The 20,690-nt window shown below is 50.5% G+C and overlaps 1 protein-coding gene across 1 annotated transcript in view; it reads right to left on the bottom strand.

The window, feature by feature from the left end:
- Positions 1–1,618: 1,618 nt before the first annotated feature.
- The window catches only part of LOC103190613 (alpha-actinin-1), a 70,149-nt gene continuing 51,077 nt past the window's right edge, over positions 1,619–20,690 (bottom strand). Inside the window, 11 exon segments of the mRNA XM_042345412.1 lie at positions 1,619–1,841; positions 3,579–3,737; positions 6,067–6,147; positions 13,523–13,669; positions 15,162–15,341; positions 15,539–15,673; positions 16,142–16,324; positions 17,227–17,367; positions 17,945–18,053; positions 18,357–18,507; positions 20,227–20,374. Of these exon segments, the coding sequence (XP_042201346.1) occupies positions 1,683–1,841; positions 3,579–3,737; positions 6,067–6,147; positions 13,523–13,669; positions 15,162–15,341; positions 15,539–15,673; positions 16,142–16,324; positions 17,227–17,367; positions 17,945–18,053; positions 18,357–18,507; positions 20,227–20,374 (1,593 nt within the window). The 3' untranslated portion in view covers positions 1,619–1,682.

Below are 20,690 nucleotides of genomic sequence, written 5' to 3'. Positions count from 1 at the left end.
CACACCCCTCGATTGTAGTTGCTTTCACCCCCCACTCTCTCCTACCTGTAGAAATAGAGAGCACTACAAAGCTAATGTGCCTTACACACAACACCTCCAGTGGGGTAAAGACCTGTGGGGGGGGTGGGGAGGGGGGGCAGAGACTATCAGAGACCCCTTTTAGACCCCCACCTCCACTACACCTCTATAAACCCCCAGTGGGGTCATTCGATAACCGTGTGATTACAAGATTGTGTGTGTGTGTGTGTGTGAGGGGGAGAGAGAGAGAACAGGTAACTCTCCAAACTGGTGTGTGTTTAAACACGATTTTGTGTGCGCGCACGAGTGAGTGAGTGAGTGAGTGAGTGTGCGAGTGAGTAAGTGTGCGAGTGAGTGCGTCGACAAACACGGAATGACATCAGTGGGACTTTGCTCCGCTTGGCTCATCCGAAACCCATGACTCCCTCCCTCCCTCCCCGGCCAGGACACCGCACATCACCACTAACCCCCCGCACCATCCCGGGACACACAGCGAACTGAACCGGACTGAAGACACCACCACCACAAGTCGTTTGGACTCTTTCTCCCAACATCCAGACTCACGCGCACACTCGCGCACAACAGATCAAAGGGCCAACCGGTGACACCAGTACCTCTGGGTCCCGTCTCGATCTTGTGAGGGGATAACAGGGCTTTATCGTGTGTTCGCGTGAGGGTGACTGACCCACACTGACTGACCCAATTCTGTCCACGTGAAGGAAATCCACAACACCCAAACCAGCCTCAACCGCCCCCGAAATTAGAGTTAGGGATTGAAGTGTTCGTCAAGGAAGTTGGGATCTTATTGGTGAAGCGCTATCTGCCATTGACTGACTCCCCCCCCACTCCCCCCTCTCTCTCCGCTCCTTCCTCACAGCAAATATTTCACTGTATTTTTTTTAAAAAAATCCCTCGTAACAAGAGTGTTTGGTCGTTTCCTTAAGATGGAGGGAAAGAGCGGAACCGGAAGCTCTAATTATTTATAATACTGAAATATTCACTTTTACATCATTTTTTTTGGTGGGGTGGGGGGAGCGCAGTGGTGGTGGGGGGGGGAAGGGGAGGAGGAAAGAGAGAAAAAAAATTACAAGGAGTCATTTTCCTATGGAACGGTGGAATTTTAAATCAAAAAAAATTGGTCGATTTTCCCCACAGGTTTAAGGATTAAATCGTTTGGTCCCCTGTGACGCTGTGAATGAGGCGCTTTGAGACGTCGCGAAGAGGTGATAAGGTGCAGTATCAAAAGCAAGGATTATGCAACGTGGAATGGTTTGGGAATTTGGTGCAGTTATATATATATATATGTATGAAAACATAGTCTGTATGCAGGGTTTACCGCCGAACACCCACACACACACACCACACACCGCACACCCACACGCGCACGAAATGGGACGTTTGCATAGATTTAAGACCGACAAGTCGTTATATCAAGTAAGACACATCATGGAATGTCTGAGAGAGGGTCTCCGGAGGGGTGTGGCTGTTATAAGCGCGTCAATCTGTCGACCGTACATGTGGGTAGGTAGGCGGTTGAAAGAGAGAGAGAGAGAGAGAGAGAGCGCTGAAGAGGGGAGAGAGAGAGCGAGAGAGGTGGGGAGAGAAGGAAGGAGAGAGAGAGAGAGAGAGAGAGAGGGCTGGCTGTGGAGACGAGGTGAAGCTGGTTACAGGTCACTCTCCCCGTACAGAGCTGTGGAGAAGGACATGTAATCGAGAGCTCCTGGCACAGCGTCTGGGCCCGCGTAGGGTGCCATCCGGGCAATGCAGTACTCCGCCTGATCAGGAGGCAGCTCTCTCCGCAACTCGTCTGCGGTGATGTAGTTCTGGAAAAAGGAGGGACACGAGAACGGGTCAGGGGCGAAGTTTCCTTTTATTACACCCACACAACCACAAACACCCAACCGCGCCTGTTTACCAGCGGTGGGTAGGAACCCGCTTGTGGGTCGAGTGGCGGATCGCTTTTCCGGGGGTAACAATCCTTTCAAAATAAATGATTCCGTCTGTCCATTGTTCTCCATTTCCCTCAAATATTTTCCCTATTAATCTCACTCTCCAGCACACGCTCACACTCTCTCTCTCTCTCTCTCTCGCCACCATTTCTTTTACTGTTCAGTCACTCGATCCACGGCCGTTTTGATCGATTCCCCTTTGAACAACTCCATGGATCTGACAGATCGGGTTTGTTCCCGAGCCACACCTTTGGCACAGCACCGTGAGAGCCAGTGAGGAATGGCAGACATCCCTCCCACACAGCCAGGTCCACAACACCTGGGATTGTTCTCCTTATGGCACAGAAGGTTGAGGGGCGATTAATCGAGGGGTTCACAATTATGAGGGGGTTTTCATACAGTAGGTGGGGGGGGGGGACTGTTTCCTCTGGCGGGTGGCAGATTTAAGATAATCGGCAAACGAGCCGGAGGGGAGAGGCCAGACGAGGAGACATTGTTTTACCCGGAGAGTTGTTATGTCTGGAACCCACAGCCTGAAAGGCTGATGGGAGCAGATTCCATAACGGCTTTGAAAACTGAATCGGATTGAAAAGGAACAATGTGCAGAGCTGTGGGGTAAGAGCGGGGGGAGTGGGGACTAGTTGGAGTAAGAGGGGGGGAGTGGGGACTAGTTGGTGGCTCTTTCAGGCACAATGGGTCGAATGGCCTCCTCCTGAGCTATAAGGTTCTGTGATTGCATAAAAGGTGACGGGAAAGTCAGAAGGAAGGGACTGGAGGAAGCAGCTCAGGGTCTCGCGCAGTCACGGGGGCCGCTCTCTCTGGGCTGTGACTTGTGCAGAGTCGGAGGAGTTTACGAGACGTTCCACACAGTCAGTCAAGCGCCAGGTTGGTTATAAAGGAAATAAACAATGCGGTTGAAAGGCCCATTATCAGTTAATCATTTAACAGCAGACATTTCAGCAGCAGGTTAGGACCTGTCGTTATCACTGCTGAGCAGGACCAACGACTTTCTCTGCACGGGAGTGAGAAGTGGCTCCCAAGGCAGCACTGGCTGAGCCGTTGCTCACGGTGATTCATCGGCAGCTGATGGGAAGACAAGACAAGAGGGACACCTCCCTCCTGGATGGATTACTGTGGGCTTTCAGAAGCTCAGCAACGCACTAACCGCACGGCTCACACTGCACCACCAGTGTTCTCAACACAGTTCGTCTTGAGAGTGTCTGTCCACAGTTCTCCATTTTCTTCAATCCTTTTGACTATCAATCCCACTCTCCGTCTCTCTCTCTCTCTCCCCCCCACCACGTCCTTTACTATTTTCCCTGCTTAGGCTCCTTCTCAAAGCAACACTCCTCTGATTACCCAGTGGTTGTTAAGTCGATCAGCAGCAAATCAAATGCAAGGATTATTATTATTATTGTTATTATTATTTCCAGGAATAAGTTGAGAGTAAAAGCGAGTTGTATCAGCCCCAGGAAATGGACCTGAAAGGGCAGTGGGGGGCTGTGATCACCCCGAGCTTGTGATCAGGGTGACATCCTGTACCACAAAGCCATCTACCAGTGTGCTTGAGCGTCCCCTGCTGCCCGCAGCGCACCCACCCCCACCACTCACCTTGTCTCCCGCCAGGATCTTGAAGGAGGCCATGACTTGCTCAGCCGTGTCCGTGTCTGTCGTCTCGTGTGACATGAAGTCGATGAAGGCCTGGAACGAGACTTCGCCCGTGTTGTTGGGGTCGACGACACCCATGATCCGGGCAAACTCCGCTTCGCCCTGGCGGGAAAGGGACACAACGTGAACTGGGAGCAGAGAGACCCCGCGGAAAATCAACAGCACAAAGGCTTCTGAGTGAGGGGAGGGTGGTGGGGGGGGGAAGAGGGGTTCTTTGCTGATTGAAGAGGTCTTGAAGGTGGCGAGGGAGGGGGCGAGGTGGAGGGACTGTGGGATGGAGTTCCAGAGGGTGGGGGCAGAGAAGCTGAAGGCCCGTCAGGTAGGGACATGGAGCAGGCTGGTGCCAGGGGAGCGGACAGGTCTACATGGAAGTATGTCCACTGTCTGTCATCGGGGGATGCTGCGGCCACGAGGTGTCGCCACTGTCTGGCAAAGTCTTCTGCTTGCGTGGAAGTCATTCTCTGCCCTCCCTTCCTGGATGGTTGAGAGAGTAACGACCGCCTCTCTCACTCCCTTCCCTTCCAAATGGCCAGTTTACTGAGAGTGAGCGAGGGAGGGAGGGAGGGAGCCTGGGCTGACTGGCCACACGGGGTGTCAAACCTCAGCCCAGCCCCGACCCACCCAATACAGGGAACATCCTACCGGCCGTGTCAGTCACCACAGAGCCAGTGATCAGGGGACCTTCAGTCCAACACCACAGGCACTATGCACTTAGGGGCAATTGAGCCACAGTGCTGTGTGTGTGTGTATGGGGGGGGGGGGGAGGAGGAGGGAGATAGGCACAGGGGTGAGGAGAGTAGAGAAAAAAAAACATTTTATTTCCTAACTTCAGTCAATGAAAACGCAGCATTAAATTCATTCCACTTCAATTCAACACATGCAGTTTTTGGGCCACATTCAAAGAAGCAGAGAGAGAAGAGAGAGGAGAGAGAGAGAGAGAGAAAGATCAGATCGAATGGACAGACGTTTAATCACAATGCATTGACATAACAGAACTCGGAATACCCTGCAAGCTCGCTCAGGTACGGTGAGAGGGGAGAGGGTGGCGGTGGCGGAAAGTTTCCATTGTGGGTTACCGTAAACTCCTCTGCCGGGATCGCACTGGTGTGGTGTGCACTGGTGCGGACCTTCGCCGCAGATACACGCCTCCAAATCTTAAAGCAAAATCTGCTCCGAGACGTTCCGACGATCGGTTATTCGTCGACCTGAAGTGTTAACCCACTTTCCTCTCTCCATGAATGCTGCCTGACCTGCCGGCTGTTCCCAGCGACTTCTGTTCTTACTTCTGTTCTTATAAAGTGTGTGTATGTGTGTGTGTTTTTTTTAAGCCCTCTCTCCCACCCCCAACTCCCAGGTCTCTGCCAAGGCAAGTTACCCAACTGTGGCCTGACGTAAAGGATCGTGCTCTGGGGAAGAATGGTTGGTCTCTTTCGTTGGCGGGGCTTAAGCATTAAAATTAAATTCATTTAATTAAATTAATTCCTTTATTAATTAACTAACAATCCCTGTGGCTGGTGGGTTGCGTAAAAGATGCGAGAAACTGCAGCGCGGACCTGCATTAGCCCTGACGAGGGGAAGCTCATTTTAATGCGAGTATTATTGTAAGTAATTCTACTCTACGCTGCTGTAGCCCGTAAGAATTTGATTACATTTCGGTGTTGAGGGTCATGGAGGGGATTCAAGCCATCAATGTCCAGTACACACCAAACCAGCAGAAACTTCCTGAAGCGCATTAGAGCGGTGTGTGAAGCTGCCTTGGAACGAGCAAGCCTGTCGCTAGGAAATAGTCACCGAAATATAGGTGAGAGCTTACAAGTCAAATGGCTGGTATTTCTGGGTGGAGAAGATGTGGAGAAGGGAAGAGGAACCATACCAGACTGTAGCCCGTGGAGATAAGCAGAGCTCGCAAATCGTCAGCGTCCATCAGCCCCGTTCGCTTCTACTCCAACAGGGAAGCAGGAGCAAGAGAAACACGCACACAGACATAACACACACACACACACACCACATATACGTAGACAGACACACACATACACATAGACACACACACACCGCATAAACACACCATACACACACACACACCAACCATACAGACACACACCACATACAATAGAAAATTACATTTGTAATTACACACACACGCGTACACACACAGACACACACACAACCCACAAACGAGTGTCAAAAGACAAGGGAAGACGAGAGAGTCAGACAAGACAGATAGGGCCCATCCCAACAAAGGGAAAGGGAAAATGAAAAGGGAAAAATAAAAAATAAAATAAAAAGGACAAAGGACAGGTTAGGGTTATCGAGAAAAGGCACACGGGGTAAAGACCAGAACACAGACAGTCCAGGATAAAAGGAGAGAAAAAATATATACAATTAGCTTCTTTATGTATAACAAGTGCTTATTGCAAACCAATATCAATACCTGTTGGTCATTTCCCACATCATAACCCAAGCTGATAAGGCAGGCTTTAAACTCCTCGGGTCCCAGTTTGCCACTGAGGTCCTGCACAGGTTGAAGGTTGCAGATCGAACATGCAGGTAAATATGGCGAGATGTTCACACAGAGTGGTTTGGGAGTTGGGGAGAGGGAGAGGGTGGGAGGGGGGAGGACGCCGGTTGGTGTGGATGAGGATGTAAACACACCATGCACCGTGCAGAAGACATGCAGATAGAGAGAGAAAAAAAAAGGAAAAAAAAATGTCACGTTAGACAAACATCTGACACAAATGGTGAGGGAATAAAAAAAAACACACACTTGAAACAAGATGTAAATGAAACCGGGAACCCATGCCCTGCAAACACCATTTACCTGTCCACTGCTCTGCCTCTAGTCGGCGTTAGACACTGATCAGTCACATCAACAACACGTTACATTTACGTCGGGAGGACGTCCCAAGGCGCTGGACAGTCAGGGATTTGGACCCGAGCTGGGGGTCGGGATCAGGAGGGGGTGTAGGGCGGGGAGGTTGCGGGTTAGGAGGGCGACCGAAGGAGCGGTCAAAGAGGAAGGATTTGAGACGGGTCTTCAAGGAAGCGAGGGAGGGGGTGAGGCAGAGGGACTGCAGGATGGAGTTCCAAAAGGTGGAGGCAGAGAGGCTGAAGGCCCGACCGCAGGTGGTGGGGCGGGACACGGAGAAGGCCGGAGCCCACTGAGCGGAAGGAGTGGACAGGTCGATAAGGAATTAGCAAGTCACAGGGGTAGGGAGTTAGCGATGAGGACCGGGTCGAGTTGCCCAAACTGCATTTCCTCAGGGCTCAAAGTCGGCAGAGAGCTGACTTTTACCCCAGCGGTGTGGGCTGATTATATTATATTCCATTAGTGTTTCCCCAATTGGTATTAAAAGAACTAAGTGGCTTTCGATGAGGAAGCAGCCAAATTGTGGTCATTTATTTAAAAGCAACTTAAAACAGCATCGAGACTAACGCATCCTCCTAAAGCAGAGCACTCACAGATTGCTGTGCAGAATCGTGCTGCCACGTTTACCTTCATAGTCACTCCATTTCACAGTCAATCCTGTGAAGCGCTTTGAGACATCCTTCCAACTCAATTACCAAATGCAAGGATAATTCACCCACAAAATACAGTCAATCCACTTTACAGTATATCCTGCGAAGGGCTTTGAGACGTCTCGACAACGTGAGAAGGCGCTGTATCGAATGCAAGGATTATTATTATTTGACCTCCAGTGATTCAGTGGATAAATTTGGAGCTCACCTGGCCCCAAGTATCATCTCTTTATGTGTCAAAGTGCATAGCATGGCATTAGATGTGTAAAGTGGAGTCTGGTTCTGTGGAGAAACCAGATTGCCTCACAGTCATCCAGGGCGTCATAGACAGGCGACCAGTCTGTCTGGCTCATCGTTGAGCCTTGGGCAGGGTAGATATAGCCTGCGCCTGAGTATCGAGTCTCTGTGCGAAGAGGGGCCATGCACTGTACCAGTCAGACTGTAAGCTGCATTTTGTTTGGTCAGCCGGGTGTCTTGACACGTGCAGAAACCCATCACCGTTCGTTGCTTGAGAGTCTCCAAACCAAACTGAGATTTCCATGCATCCCACCTACACATGGAAATTCGAAGAGATATTGCTGGAATGGAATGCGGGTTCTCTTTCTCTCAAAAGTCGCATCCTGCCCAGGTTGGCAAGAGCCTAGGCTTGGGGGAGCCCAGAGTATGGGGTGTGGGGGGGGGGGGGAGGAAAAACTGCTGGAGTCTAACCAACTACAAACCACATTGAGAGTGCCGTCTGGCAAGCCTTCCCGCTGCTTGTCCAGCTAGGACCGCCCTACCCTGGCTTGCAGGGTTAAATTAACAGGGGCTGAGTGGGATGACTGGTCTGCCCTTCCAGGTCCTGCCGGTGAGCCAGGCTGAGCTGCCTTGACAAACAGGAACTGGAAGGGAATTGCAAGTACGTTTCTGGTCACTGAATCTCAGCAGAAGAAAAATACCTGAGGCAGAACTGTGAGCATTCGCAGAAGCGATCTGGGACCCAAGATAACAACCCATTTGACGCACAAACTGGAATTCAAGTAATACGGTAGCTTTGGCTTTCAAAAGCGTTCAGCACAGTGAGCAGCTAAACAGCACAGACAGAAGGAATTTGCTCTCACCGGGGAGGTTTATTGAGGTCAAGCCGCGGTTCAGATCAGGATTTTTCTTTAAATAGAATTGGAATCGAAGGCTTTGCGCTCAAGTAATAATATATAATGATCGTTGCACTTGACACAGCGCCTTATCACGTCTTCGAGACGTCTCAGAGCGCTTCACAGGATACACTGTAAAGTGAATCGACTGTACCTTTTGTGGGCGAAACGGTGATTAACGCACTGGCAACCACTTGGGGAGTTTTTAGGGACACAGGAATGGGAGGAGGCCATTCAGCCCCTCGAGCCTGTCCCCCCATTCTATAAGAAGATGGAGGTTGGCTTGCAACTCAACTCCAATTAAGGCCGAGGCTGCAGCGAGCGCCTCAGTGCTGCCGCCACCAGGCGTCCGGCGGTACTGCAGCACAGCCCCACAATCCCAGAGAGTGGTTAAGGATTCCATTTTGTTTGCTCACAGTTCCATTCAAGTCGACCCCCAACCCCACCCCCCAAAAAAAACACGACAACAACAACTTTACATCCACACAGCGCCTTTCACAGGGGGAGATGTCCCGCCCCCGCCCCCCCCCCCCCCACAAGGCACAGGACGGTCCAGGGTTCGCACCCGAGCTGGACTAACGCAGTCTCGCACCAACCCATATCTCACTCTCTCGCTCACACCACACACCACACACACACACACACGGTTTACCCCAGCGACTCAGTTCAGGTGCGCGCTTTGCAACACAGGACGACATTGCCTGAGCAAGACGCAGAGTAATTTGTTGCCAGGGCGACCACACAGCCACCGCATCTCATCTGCCCAGACGTGCGGAGGGAATCTGAGGCATCTCAAAGACGTGACAAGGCTCTGTATCAAATGCAAGGATTATTATTATTGTTGTTGTTACGCTGCGGGAGAATAAAGGGCAAGTCCCGATGAACTATTGGATGTTTAGCCGCCAGAAAGCAGAGACAGGCAGACGTTTCCTTCCTTTCGCTAAAGGAACCGCCCCGCTCGAGCGACATGAAATCATTCTCTTTTTTTTTTAAAACTCTCCGGTTGATTATTAAGCTCGTGTCAAGCTGTGGCTCTCTCCTGGGGCTCTCACTGATTGTTCCAGTCACGAGGGCAGTGAGTCGAGGAGGAAGACGAGAAGCCTTGAACACTCGAGCCACGTCCTGAACCAACAAAGCCCGAGCTGACAGCTTCTTTAACAACCCGTGCCCATTGAGCCGAGTTCAAAACGCCAATTTAGAATATTGCTCAATCATCCACTTTACTTCTCCTTTAAATAATAGCTGTCAAGTCAGAACAAACTGCTTACACAAGTTTCTAAAAGAACCCACAGAATAAGAGGGCATGAGGGACAAGCAGGAGGCAGGAGCCAGTTGAGTGGAGGCAACGGGTAGTTGGTTGGGGGGGGCGGGGGGTGTGTGTGTGTGAGCACGTCGGAGAGGTAGGTAGGGAGGTGCCAGGGCGGGATGGGATTTGAAGAGGAGTGAGAGGATCTTGAAATCGATCCATTCAGAGATAGGGAGCCAGTGGAGCCTGGCGAGGGCTGGGGTGGTGGGTGGACGGAGTTTGGTGGGGGTGAGGAGAATCACACAGCACAGGAGGAGGACATTCGGCCCATCGTGCCCGTGCCCAGCTGTTTGATCGAGCTACCGACTGGAATAATGTCTGTATGTATTTTGGAACACGACATGTGCAAGCGACTGCCAGGATGGTGGAAGGCGAGATGACCTTGGTCATCTTTCGTCCAGTAAATTCTTATGTTCTTAAGATCCAGCTTTCTCCATTTGGACACCTCTGTCAAGCATTCCTACTGATATTCATTAGCTAGCAGAATTCCAGCAACGCCCTCAATGGAAGGCCCATTATTTAAGTCAAATATTTACCAGAAAACCTAAACAGAAAGCCCCGCCAGGCCGCAGAGACATGCGATTGATGGCGTTCACCATGATTTGTTATAATTCTGCAGCAAAGAGAAAGTTAAACAAGGATGATCTCACATCCAACTGGAACATCTGCAACACATCGCAAATACAATGTCCTTCCGACTGCACATGAACACATGGCCCGGGTTCACGTGTCAAATGCTCTATCTCCCTTTGCATTTGCTCAAGGTTTGCAGAAGCTGCACAATGCACTGGCTCCCGATCACCCGACACATCGATTTTGAGATCCTGACACTCGTCTTCAAATCCCTTCATGCCCTGGCTCCTCCCTACCTCTCCGACCTGCTTACTCCCTAACCCACTACCTCCGCTCGCTTGGCTCCAGCCTCCTGCTTGTCCCTTTTGCCCTCAGTTTCAGCCGCTAGGCCCCGAAACTCAATGCCTCCGCCTTCCCCACTTCAGGCCGTGCCTGAAGACCTTCCTCTTTGACCATGCTTACGGTCACCTCTCTCCCTGATTTGGTGTCGTGCTTTGCAACTGTCAAGCATCTGGGACGCTACCCAGTGTGAGGGGCGCTGTGTTATTGTACAGCAGGAGCGGGATGATCTACAAAGAGAGGGTGTTTCTGCTCCTGATCGCTATCTTACAATCAATCCCCTGGTCTGGAAAATGTATGCAAGTGAACATTGGGTTTCCAGTACTTCACTGACACTCGCTGCGCACACAAACAATGGCCACTTTGGTGAGTAATGGACTGAAGGTCACCTTCGGTGTACAGTCACATTTCCTGCCAGTCACAGAGCAACCACAAATCTCTACCCAGACGATGCCAGGAGGCATATATCCATATGCCTTTCAGAACGGCCAAGCCAGTGTGGGTTTTAAATTTTTTTTTTTTATATATTCGGTATCGATTTCCAGCCCAGCTAAATGCAAACACCCGGGGGCTCCAGTCACAGCACACCGGCAGAAATAAATTAGGAAGAGATTAAACTGCAACTTTCCTCTCAATGGCTCAACCCAGAAGCTTCAGGGATTGAATCTCCACCCAGCCCCGGCCCTCCCTCCATCAGCAATCGGGCCTTCAGCCTCTCTGCCCGTCCATCCACATCCTGGAACTTCATCCCACAGTCCCTCCACCTCATCCTCTCCCTCAGCTCCTTCAAGGCCCGTCTCAAGACCCTCCTCTTTGACCGCGCCTGCGGTCATCCTCCTAACTCCCCGTCCTCCACCTCTCCTGATCCCAAATCCAGTTCAGGCCCAAATCCCCGACGTCCAGCACCTTGGGACGTCCTCCCGACGTGAAAGGCACTGCGTAAATGTAATGCGTTGTTGTGTAGCTCTCACCTTTTGTTAAAAATGGAACGAGAATGTGTGAATCATCTGACCCGGTGCCGCGTAGAAACCACAGCTCAGCACTTCGCCGGTTAGCCCAGACTCAAACAACTTTTCCACTCGCCAGTTCGCTAATTCTCAATGTTCCCATTTACTGTTGATCTCAGCTGCCAGAACGGTAATTAGAACGCTCGGCTAAACTGTAAGTAAATCGATTGAAATAGAAAAGATTCGCTAAGGACTTCGCAAAGCAGAAGAGGTCTGCTTTAAATAGCATCACCTCGTGATACCTTGGGGGTCACAGGCAGGAAAGCAGGCAAAGTTTGTACACAATGCAAAACATTGGATTACTCTGCGACTGTGTACTGAAGGTGACTGAGTTACCAGGGCTAACCAGTTCTAGCCAGGCTCCACTGGCTCCGTCGCCAAACGGGTCCATTTCAAGATACTCACGCTCATTTTCAAATCCCTGGCACCTCCCGACCTCTCAGACCTCCTTATTCCCCAACCCACTCCCCGCTGCCTCCGCTGGTCTGGCTCCGGCCCCCTGCTTGTCCCTCGTGCCCTCCGCTCTAACATAGGTGGACGCTAAATGCATCAGTAAGAAGTCTACACAAAAAACGAAAGAGTCTGGCCCATTGAACACTTAAGGAGCTTTCCTCAAATCCTGTGGCTCACAAGCGCAACAGAACATTTCTAGCAGTTTTTCACTGGCCGTCAAGACACTCGCTTGCTGAGCCCCGAACAGCAGGAGAAAGATTTCGCCCGGAGGCGAGGGCGAGGAGAATGGGCCGTGTGGATAGGAGAGAGGCTCGAGTGATGTAGGGGTAAGTTGGATAGCGCAGCAGAGATTCAAGGCTGCAGCTGCATCCTTGGGGGTCAGGTTTGCCGATGGTAAGAGGAGAGGGGAGGACTGAAGATAGTCTGTCACTCTTCCAACTACCCACGCTTATGGCTCGAGTGTAATTTCCTGTTTAACCCCTTGGGAACTCCAGCAGCATTGCACACACCCGTCAGATTAACTGTTCGACTCTTCAGCGGTTTGGCAACGACGCAACCGAGAAAAGCAAAAACTATCGAGACAAACAGATGTCGAAAGCAAATGAGCGAGGGTTGTAAGGATGCGTCAGCCTGGCTCAGTCGCTAGCGCTCTCGCCTCTGAATCGGAAGGTTGTGGGTTCAAGCCCCCCACGTCAGGACTCGGAATCACAGTCATTAGCTGATGCTCCAACGCGGAGCTGGAGGGGTTATGTTGCATTGTCGAAGGTGCCGTCCTTCGGATGAGACATTAAACCGACGTCCGGTCTAGGCTTTGAGACATCTCGACAGCGTGAAAAGGCGCTATATCAAATGCGAGGATTATTATTGTTATAGAGAGAGTCCCAGATCGAAGCGGCTAATTTTAATGGGAGCGGTTTGTAAAAATATTTTAGAGTTTAGGATCTCAGTCTCTTAGCTCTCAGCACATTGAGGTCGGTGGCTGTGGCACGCTCACGTTTGCTGTGGATTGGATTCTGCCAATCCCCGCCTGGTGTTATTGTCTGCTCTCTCTTGATAGCTGAACAGAGCACTTCACTGGCGGCTGATTAACTCGCCCGCTTCTGCTGTGTACCGTTGCTATAACGACGCCCCCGAACTACAGCAGAGAAGGGAGTCAACATCCCTCTGCAGTAGCAGTGAGTGCTTATAAATGAGATTAAGCTGTTGCAGTCACTGTCCTGATCTATAAACTTCAGGAAGGCTACACAAGCAGCATGTTTAACAAGCGGGTTCCTACTTACTGCCAGGCAAACAGAGGCGTGTGCGCGGAGTAAGGAAACTTGCTACGGTTTCGCCCTGACCAGCCCGGGAACCGAACCCGGGTCCTCTCGCTCGTGAGGCCAGGGCACGAACCACTACCCTGCAGAACTCCATAGATATTCTGTGAAGCGCTTGGAGACGTCATAAGGCGCTGTATCAAATGAAAGGATTATTATAATGAAACAGTAAAAAAACTTCAGTGTTAGGGGCGAGGGTTATCTTGCGTTGACATTACCTGAGGAGCAGCCGGGACAAACGTACCTTGTCAAAGTGATTGAAAGATGCTCGAAACTCGTTGAGTTGTTCCTGGCTGATGCCCTTGGCATCGCGGGTGAGGATTTGGTTCTCCACTTCGTTAATGGTCCGAGCAATGGTCGTAAGCAGCTGTTCCCAGCCGACTCGGATGTGCTGCGTTTAAAAAAAAAAAGTTACGCGGTTAAAACGACATTTGATTTGGCCGGGTCGTGGGGGTAGGAAGGAAACGACCGAGGATTGAAGACTTAACAGCCAAACAATCCAGTGCGCTCCTGTCATAATAGCCCTCGAAAGATTCATTTGTTTATTTTAATCTTAAAGTGGGCGAAAGCTGGGATGCCTCAAACGGCAGAGTCCTGTAGCGTAGTGGCTGGAGCACTCGCTTCCCGAGCGAGAGGACCCGGGTTCCTGGGCAGGGCGAAACCTTACACGCCTCTGTTCACCCAGCAGGAAGTAGGAGCCCAGAGAGTCAATTGGCGGATCGCTTTTCCGGGGGTAATAATCCCACGACCGTTTGTGGGGACCCTGCTGTGCGCAATTGGCTGCCGCGTTTCGCCCCTAAAACATACACTTTACAGTTCACATATTCTGTGAAGCGCTTTGAGACGTCTCGAAGACGTGATAAGGCTCTAAATCAAATGCGAGGGCTATTATTGTTATGCTGTAAAGTGGATCGACTATATTTTGTGGGCGAAACACGGCAGGCAGTTGCGCCCAGCAAGTGGCCCACAAATAGTTGTGCATTGAATGAACGCGTTACTATTTTTTTTATGGGTTATAAATCGAGAAAGTCCACAGTACAGCATCTGCCCGTTACTGGAGCACTGGTATGAGGCCACAAACTTACAGGTGCCAACCCTCAGAAATTGGTGCCAAATAGGAGCCCACAACAGCAAAACTCAAACATTCACGCCTCACTGGCAAAAATGTGGGCAAGCGGAGGTTTTGGAAGGGCAACTGCAAGAGCAACCCAAAGTGTGCCGATCGCAAATTACGCACAAGGATGGGAATGTGTGCAATCTGTACCGCAATCTGGATTGCTGACAGATTCTCAGGGAGGGAACACACACACACACACACACACACACACACACGACGGGGGGGGTGGGGGACGACACTGATTGGTTTGCAACTCTAAACTCAACAATAAAATGGTATTAAGAACAATGCGGTTTCACCGAATTTCATGCCTTTCCAGTGGGTTCATCTTATAATTTTGGTCACTAAAGCCACGACTGTTTGTGGGACGCTGCTGTGCGGCAATTGGCTGCCGGGTTTCACCCACAAAATATACTGTCAGTCTACTTTACAGTGTATCCTGTGAAGCGCTTTGAGACGTCTCAACGACGCTATATCAAATGCAAGGATTATTTTTATTATTATTTCAGCATTTGGCCATCTTCAGCTAGGAGCTCACGTCAGTGAAGTAATGAATTGCTGCTACGTCCTCACAGCTGCTCTACCAGGAGTGGGAGAGGAGCATATATAGGAGGCCATTCAGCCCCTCGAGTCCGCTCCACCACTCTACTAGATCTTGGCTGATCTGTACCTCAGCCTGAGATCCAAACTCTACAGAGCAGAACTCTCCCACACTAATTTTACACGTATCCTCCTCACAGACGGGAACCGACTGCGGGCCCATTACCTCCATGGTGTAGTTGGTGTGCTTATTGTCGAAGATGAGGGCCTCCTGGATGAGCTGATGGTCCTGCTCCAGTTTCTCAATGTTGGCCTTGTAGTTGATGATGCTGTTCTCGTATTGCTTCAGCTGGTTCAGCTGATCCTCCAGTGTGCCGTGCATCTCGATTGAGATACGACCGATCTCCTAGGACAACAGCGACCAGCATTAGCAACAACATCCACTTGGGTTTGCACAGCGCCCCCTCACTCACGCAGGGAGCGTCCCAGAGTGCTCGACAGTGGCTGAGCACGACACCGAGCTGTTGGGGGGACAGGGGGGAGGGTAACCGTAGGTACAGTCGAAGACCGACCCCCCCCCCCCCCCACTCCAAGCTCACTCACCTGCATCTTGGTCTGAATCCAGGGCCCAACAACGTTGGCCTGGCTGGCGAACTGCTGCCGCAGGTGTTCATTCGACTGCTGCTTGTTAAACTCGACTTGCAAGGCCTGGTCTCGCGCAGGCACCAGCTGCTGAACCTGTGACACGTGGACAACAAAGACTCTTCGTTAACCGGGCAGAACCCTCCAAACGTTTCCACTGCTCCCGTGCCGTCCTCGCCGGTCTCCCCAGACCTCCACTACCCACAAACTACAACTGTTTCAGAACTCCGCCGCCCGTATTCTCACCCCCACTACATTCCGTCTCCATCGCCCCGGCCCTCGCCAGGCTCCACTGTTTCCCCATCACAGAAGTGATCTATTTCAAGATCCTCTCACTCGTCGACAAATCCCTTCACGCCCTGGCAACTCCCCACTAACTGGTCACTGCACACAAGCAATTAGGATACTGTGATGGTAGAATAATCTATACAGAATTAATAGCTGTCGACATCTCCATTATTGTAGCACGTGACTACCAGGATGGTTGGTGGAAGGCGAACTAGATGGACTAGATAGCAATTCCTATGTTCCTATGACACCCGGTCACTCTCTGCGGTCTCCTACCTTGCCCCACTTATCGTTGATGCTCTGGGGAGTGATGGTTGTGTAGGGGTTCACACCGGACAGCTTGATGTTGTAGGACTGGGCGATTTTTATCATCTCGTTGTGGATGCCCAGTATTGCCTCTCGCTCCTTGTCAGCGTCAGGCAAGGTGGCTTTGAACTGCTCATGGGCTGCAATGAGCCCCTGTAGAGAGGTAGGAAACGGTGCTCTCGTCACAACACAATGCACACAAAATACATAATCACTACACTACACAGTGTATTCTGTGAAGCACTTTGAGATGTCTTGAAGACGTGACAAGGCACTATATCAAATGCAAGGATTATTATTATTATTATCGTCTCATAACATCACATAACTATTTCCTCTGGTGGGTGTGGGGGGAATCCAGAGCAAGGGGGCATCATCTTAAAATTAGAGCCAGGCCATTTAGGAGTGAAAGCAGGAAGTACTTTTTCACACGCACAAAGGTTAGTGGAAATCTGGAACTCTCTCTCCCTCCCCCAAAAGGCTGTGGATTATGGCTGGATCCATTCACATTGTCCAGACTGAGGTGGGTAGATGTTTGTTAGGTCAGGATATCGAGGGATATGGGGTAAGGTGGGTCGTTGGGAATTGAGGTGCAGATCAGCCATGATCTGGTAGAATGGTGGAAGAGGCTTGAGGAGCTGAATGTCCTACATCTGTTGCTATGACCATATTCCTCAACAATAGTTTCGACAGATAATGTCAGTTGATAGCTATCATCTTGCAATAAGAAAAAGACACCATTTACACGTTGAACTCGCTTTTGCACACAGCGAGGTGTTGGGATCTGGAATCATTGCCTGAAAGGCTGGTGGAAGCCGATTCAATAACAGCATTGTAAGAAAGAAGTAAATAATTATTTGGGGAGGACAAGTTTGCAGGGCTATGGGGAGAGAGAGAGAGAGTGGGGTTGATCAGAGCTATGGGGAGAGAGTGGGGTTGATCAGGGCTATGGGGAGCGGGATTGAATTGGAAGCTCTTTTCAAAGAGCCGGCACAGACACGATGGGCCGAATGGCCTCCTTCTGTGCTGTATAATTCTATGATCCTGGCCGGTACCTGGATTTCCTCAGTGGTGTGGACGATGAACATGTCCTGCAGGTCCTCCATGGCTCCCTCCATCCAGTTGTTGAATGGCGCGGCCCTTTTGGCGTACTCCAGGTACAGCTGATCGATCGTCTCCTGCAGCTTTTCGGTCCTCTGAGAGACAGATTGAAACCAATTTCAGAAACGCACTGCCCTCAGAGGGGACTCCAAACAAAACTATGATGATTCACGATTCATTATCCTCGATAAATTGTTGTTGTTGTTGATGATTCACCAAAGCACAACAACAACAATTTACATATTGCACAGCGCCTTTCATGTTGGAGGGACGTCCCAAGGCACTGGACTGTTACGGAGGGTAGGGGGTAGGAGGGTGACTAAAGGCGTGGTCGAAGAGGAGGCTCTTGAGACGGGCCTTGATGAAGGCAAAGCAGGGGGCGAGGCAAAGGGACTGTGGGATGGAGTTCCAAAGGGTGGGGTAGGAGAGGCTGAAGGCCCAAACGGTGGGACAGGACCGGAGGCCGCGCTTTTAGCCACTACGCCCCGACGTTTCAGAACTCCCTCAATCTCCCGCCTTGCCCCCCCTCCTTTGATTACGACTGACGACGTCCCCAATCCGGCCGCGCTTGCGGTCACCTCCTCCCTCCCATCGGCCCGGCGTCAGAATTCACCACGGTGAAGAGTCCCGCGGCGCTGAAGGGAGCTACGTAAATGCAAGTTGAGTCCTCACCTCCAGCGCTTCCCTCCTGTTCTGTGTTAGAGCGCCCAGAGTGTCCCAGTGGTCGCAAATGGTCTGGCAGCGCGCATTGACGTTGGGGGAGTCGTAGTAATCCAGATCGCTGTAGAAGAGGAGGAAGAAACGGGCGAGGTTAAAAGTTGCGCCACTGAAAAGCCTGCGGCCCGAGACCATTTCCCTTCCACAATAGCTTGTACAGATGACGTAACTGGGCAGCTATCATCCCGCAATAAAAACGAGGACACCATGCATGGGTCGTCTGCTTATTACGGAATGCTAATCATGTTTGTGAATTTATCTGACGGCGGGGAAAAGGATCCTGACTCAATGGCATCAGTTATGAAAGCTGTGCGCCGCCACTGAATGGCCGCATGGTTTGCCCAAACAATCGCGTTATTGTACATACTTGAGTTCTTGTGCAATGGCAGCGATCTGCTCCACCCGGTCTTGGTGTGCTGCCAGGTCGCTCTCAAACGCCTCATGTTTCTTCAGCAAGGCCTTGATGTCAGCCAGAGTGGCCGTCTCGTAGTCTTTCTGCGTCAACATGGCCTCTTTACCTGAACGGAGCAAAGGATTTACTTGCAGCGCATCTTAATAATAATCATCCTTGCATTTGATACAGCGCCTGATCTTCGTGCTCCTCATGTCTTCGGGAAGACTCAACGCACTTCAGAGTACACTGTAAAACGGAATGACTATTTTGTGGGTGAATCGCGGCAGCTATTTGCGCGCAGCAGTGCCCCACAAACAGTCGTGGGTTGAGTGACAAATTGTTATTATTTTTCTTTTACTTTTTTTGCTTTAAGGGCTTATTACCCACAGAAAGCGATTCGCTAATCGACTAACAACCGGGTTTCCTACTATGTAAACAGAGGTGCGAGTGCGGAGTAAGGAAACTTGGCGAACGTTTCGCCCCGACCCGCCCAGGAATCGAACCCAGGTCCTCTCGCTTGGGACTCTTAACCCCTGTAGCCTGTGCATTCAGGAGCAAAAGAACAAGCACACCCTGTCCAGCACAATGGATCACTAATACATAGCTGCACGGCATGAGCAGAGAACATCAGAATTTAGTGGCACAGTGAGTGGGGGAGTGGGACTAGTTGGTGACTCTTTCAAAGAGCCGGCACAGGCACAATGGGCCGAATGGCCTTCTTCTGTTCTGTAGGATTCTATGATAATATTCTTGTGAAGCCATACAGTCAGTCGGCATATAGCAAGAGTCGAGGTGGAATGGCTGTTCTAAGTAATATATGAAAGCTCAATTCGTAAAGTGCTCGGCAAGTGCTAATAACCGTAAGCAAGTGTACGAGTATGGTAGAAAATTTAGCTTGTTAACTGATCATGAATTGATAAACAAACTTCAAATGAAGCTACTTTGCAAACATTTAAATTGATTGCATAGGGCAGTGTAAGGCCAGGCCCAGATACGATGGGCTGAATGGCCTCCTTTGTGTTGTGAGATTCGATGCATTTGTTGGGGACTGGAAAGGCTGAATATTTTCGCACTTCACCGCAATATAATGGAGACAGAGATTTAGCAAATACCGAACAGCTGCACCACAACGAAGCAGTTTAATAACCTTGCATTTGCATAGCTTCTGCAGCACACCAAGGCTTCCGACTTGCAAACTAACGTACATTATTTCTCATTGAAAGCCACTTCAGAGACCCAGGAGGATGTTAAAGGGGAAGCTCGGAGTCTGTTTCCTTAAAATGCCCAACTTTGAGGAAGTCAGATTCTTGAAATGGACGTTTGGCAATTACCATCATTCTCATAATCAACTCCTGATCAAGAAAACGTCTAATAAAAACAGCGGGAACCAAGAAGTGAAACCACAAGTTGAAACATTTTACTGAGTTTACATCCTGTTGTGGGAAGAACTACATGTCAGTTGCTTGGGAAAGGGAAACAAACCTCTCCACTGAATTAGTATCGGAATCGAGCGCTCTGGGACACTACCCCGCGTGAAGGGCACTATATAAAAACAAGTTGTTGTTGTATTCCTATGTAACGCTCCAAGTCTAACACTCTCCGAAATCAGGTAAGCAGGAAGCGTCCCTCCAGGGAGAGAGAGAGTGCACATTCCATTGCAATAACTGATCTCTGGGGTTTCCAGGTGTAGGTGGTATGCGTGGAATTCTCAAAGTTGGGTTTGCAGACTCTTAAGCAACGGTGATGGTTCCCGTGTGTGCCAGGCACCCGGCTGAGGATATACCGTGAAGAGAATTGATCGATACGAATGAGAAGGTGATTTCACTGCAAAGAGCGACATTACCTTTGGTCCACTCCTCGTGTATGGTGGCCTTCTGCCTGAATTTCTCTGCCAAGTGGTCCAGTCTTTCCAGTCTCCTTATCTCGTTGAGCAGCCACTCCTCGTAGCCCTTCTCGGCCTGCTCCAAGCCTTGCCACGCATTGTTGATGTCCTGCAACACAAAACCACAAGCTGCAACACTCCGCAGAAACACAATCAGCAAGACCTTGGCCTTTGTCAGTCCCAGATTCCCACTACCGTTTGAGTGAAGAAATGAGTGCCGCAGGTCAGCCAGATTCTGTATCTCTGAGAGACGCACATTCCAGCAGAGTTCATTAGGCAATGATGTTCCTTTGCTCAGCCAGGACCCCACCCCACGTGAAGGGCACTATATGAATGCAAGCTGCTGCTGTTGTCTCTGACACATACGGAAACCCATCACCGTTGCTTAAGACTCTCCAAACCAAGCTGAGAATTCTATGCCCCCN

Source organism: Callorhinchus milii, unplaced genomic scaffold (genome assembly GCF_018977255.1).
Source record: "Callorhinchus milii isolate IMCB2004 unplaced genomic scaffold, IMCB_Cmil_1.0 Scaffold45, whole genome shotgun sequence".
NCBI lineage: Eukaryota > Metazoa > Chordata > Chondrichthyes > Chimaeriformes > Callorhinchidae > Callorhinchus > Callorhinchus milii.
Note: the sequence above shows the minus strand (reverse complement) of the source record. Positions and strands in the feature narration are given on the sequence as shown.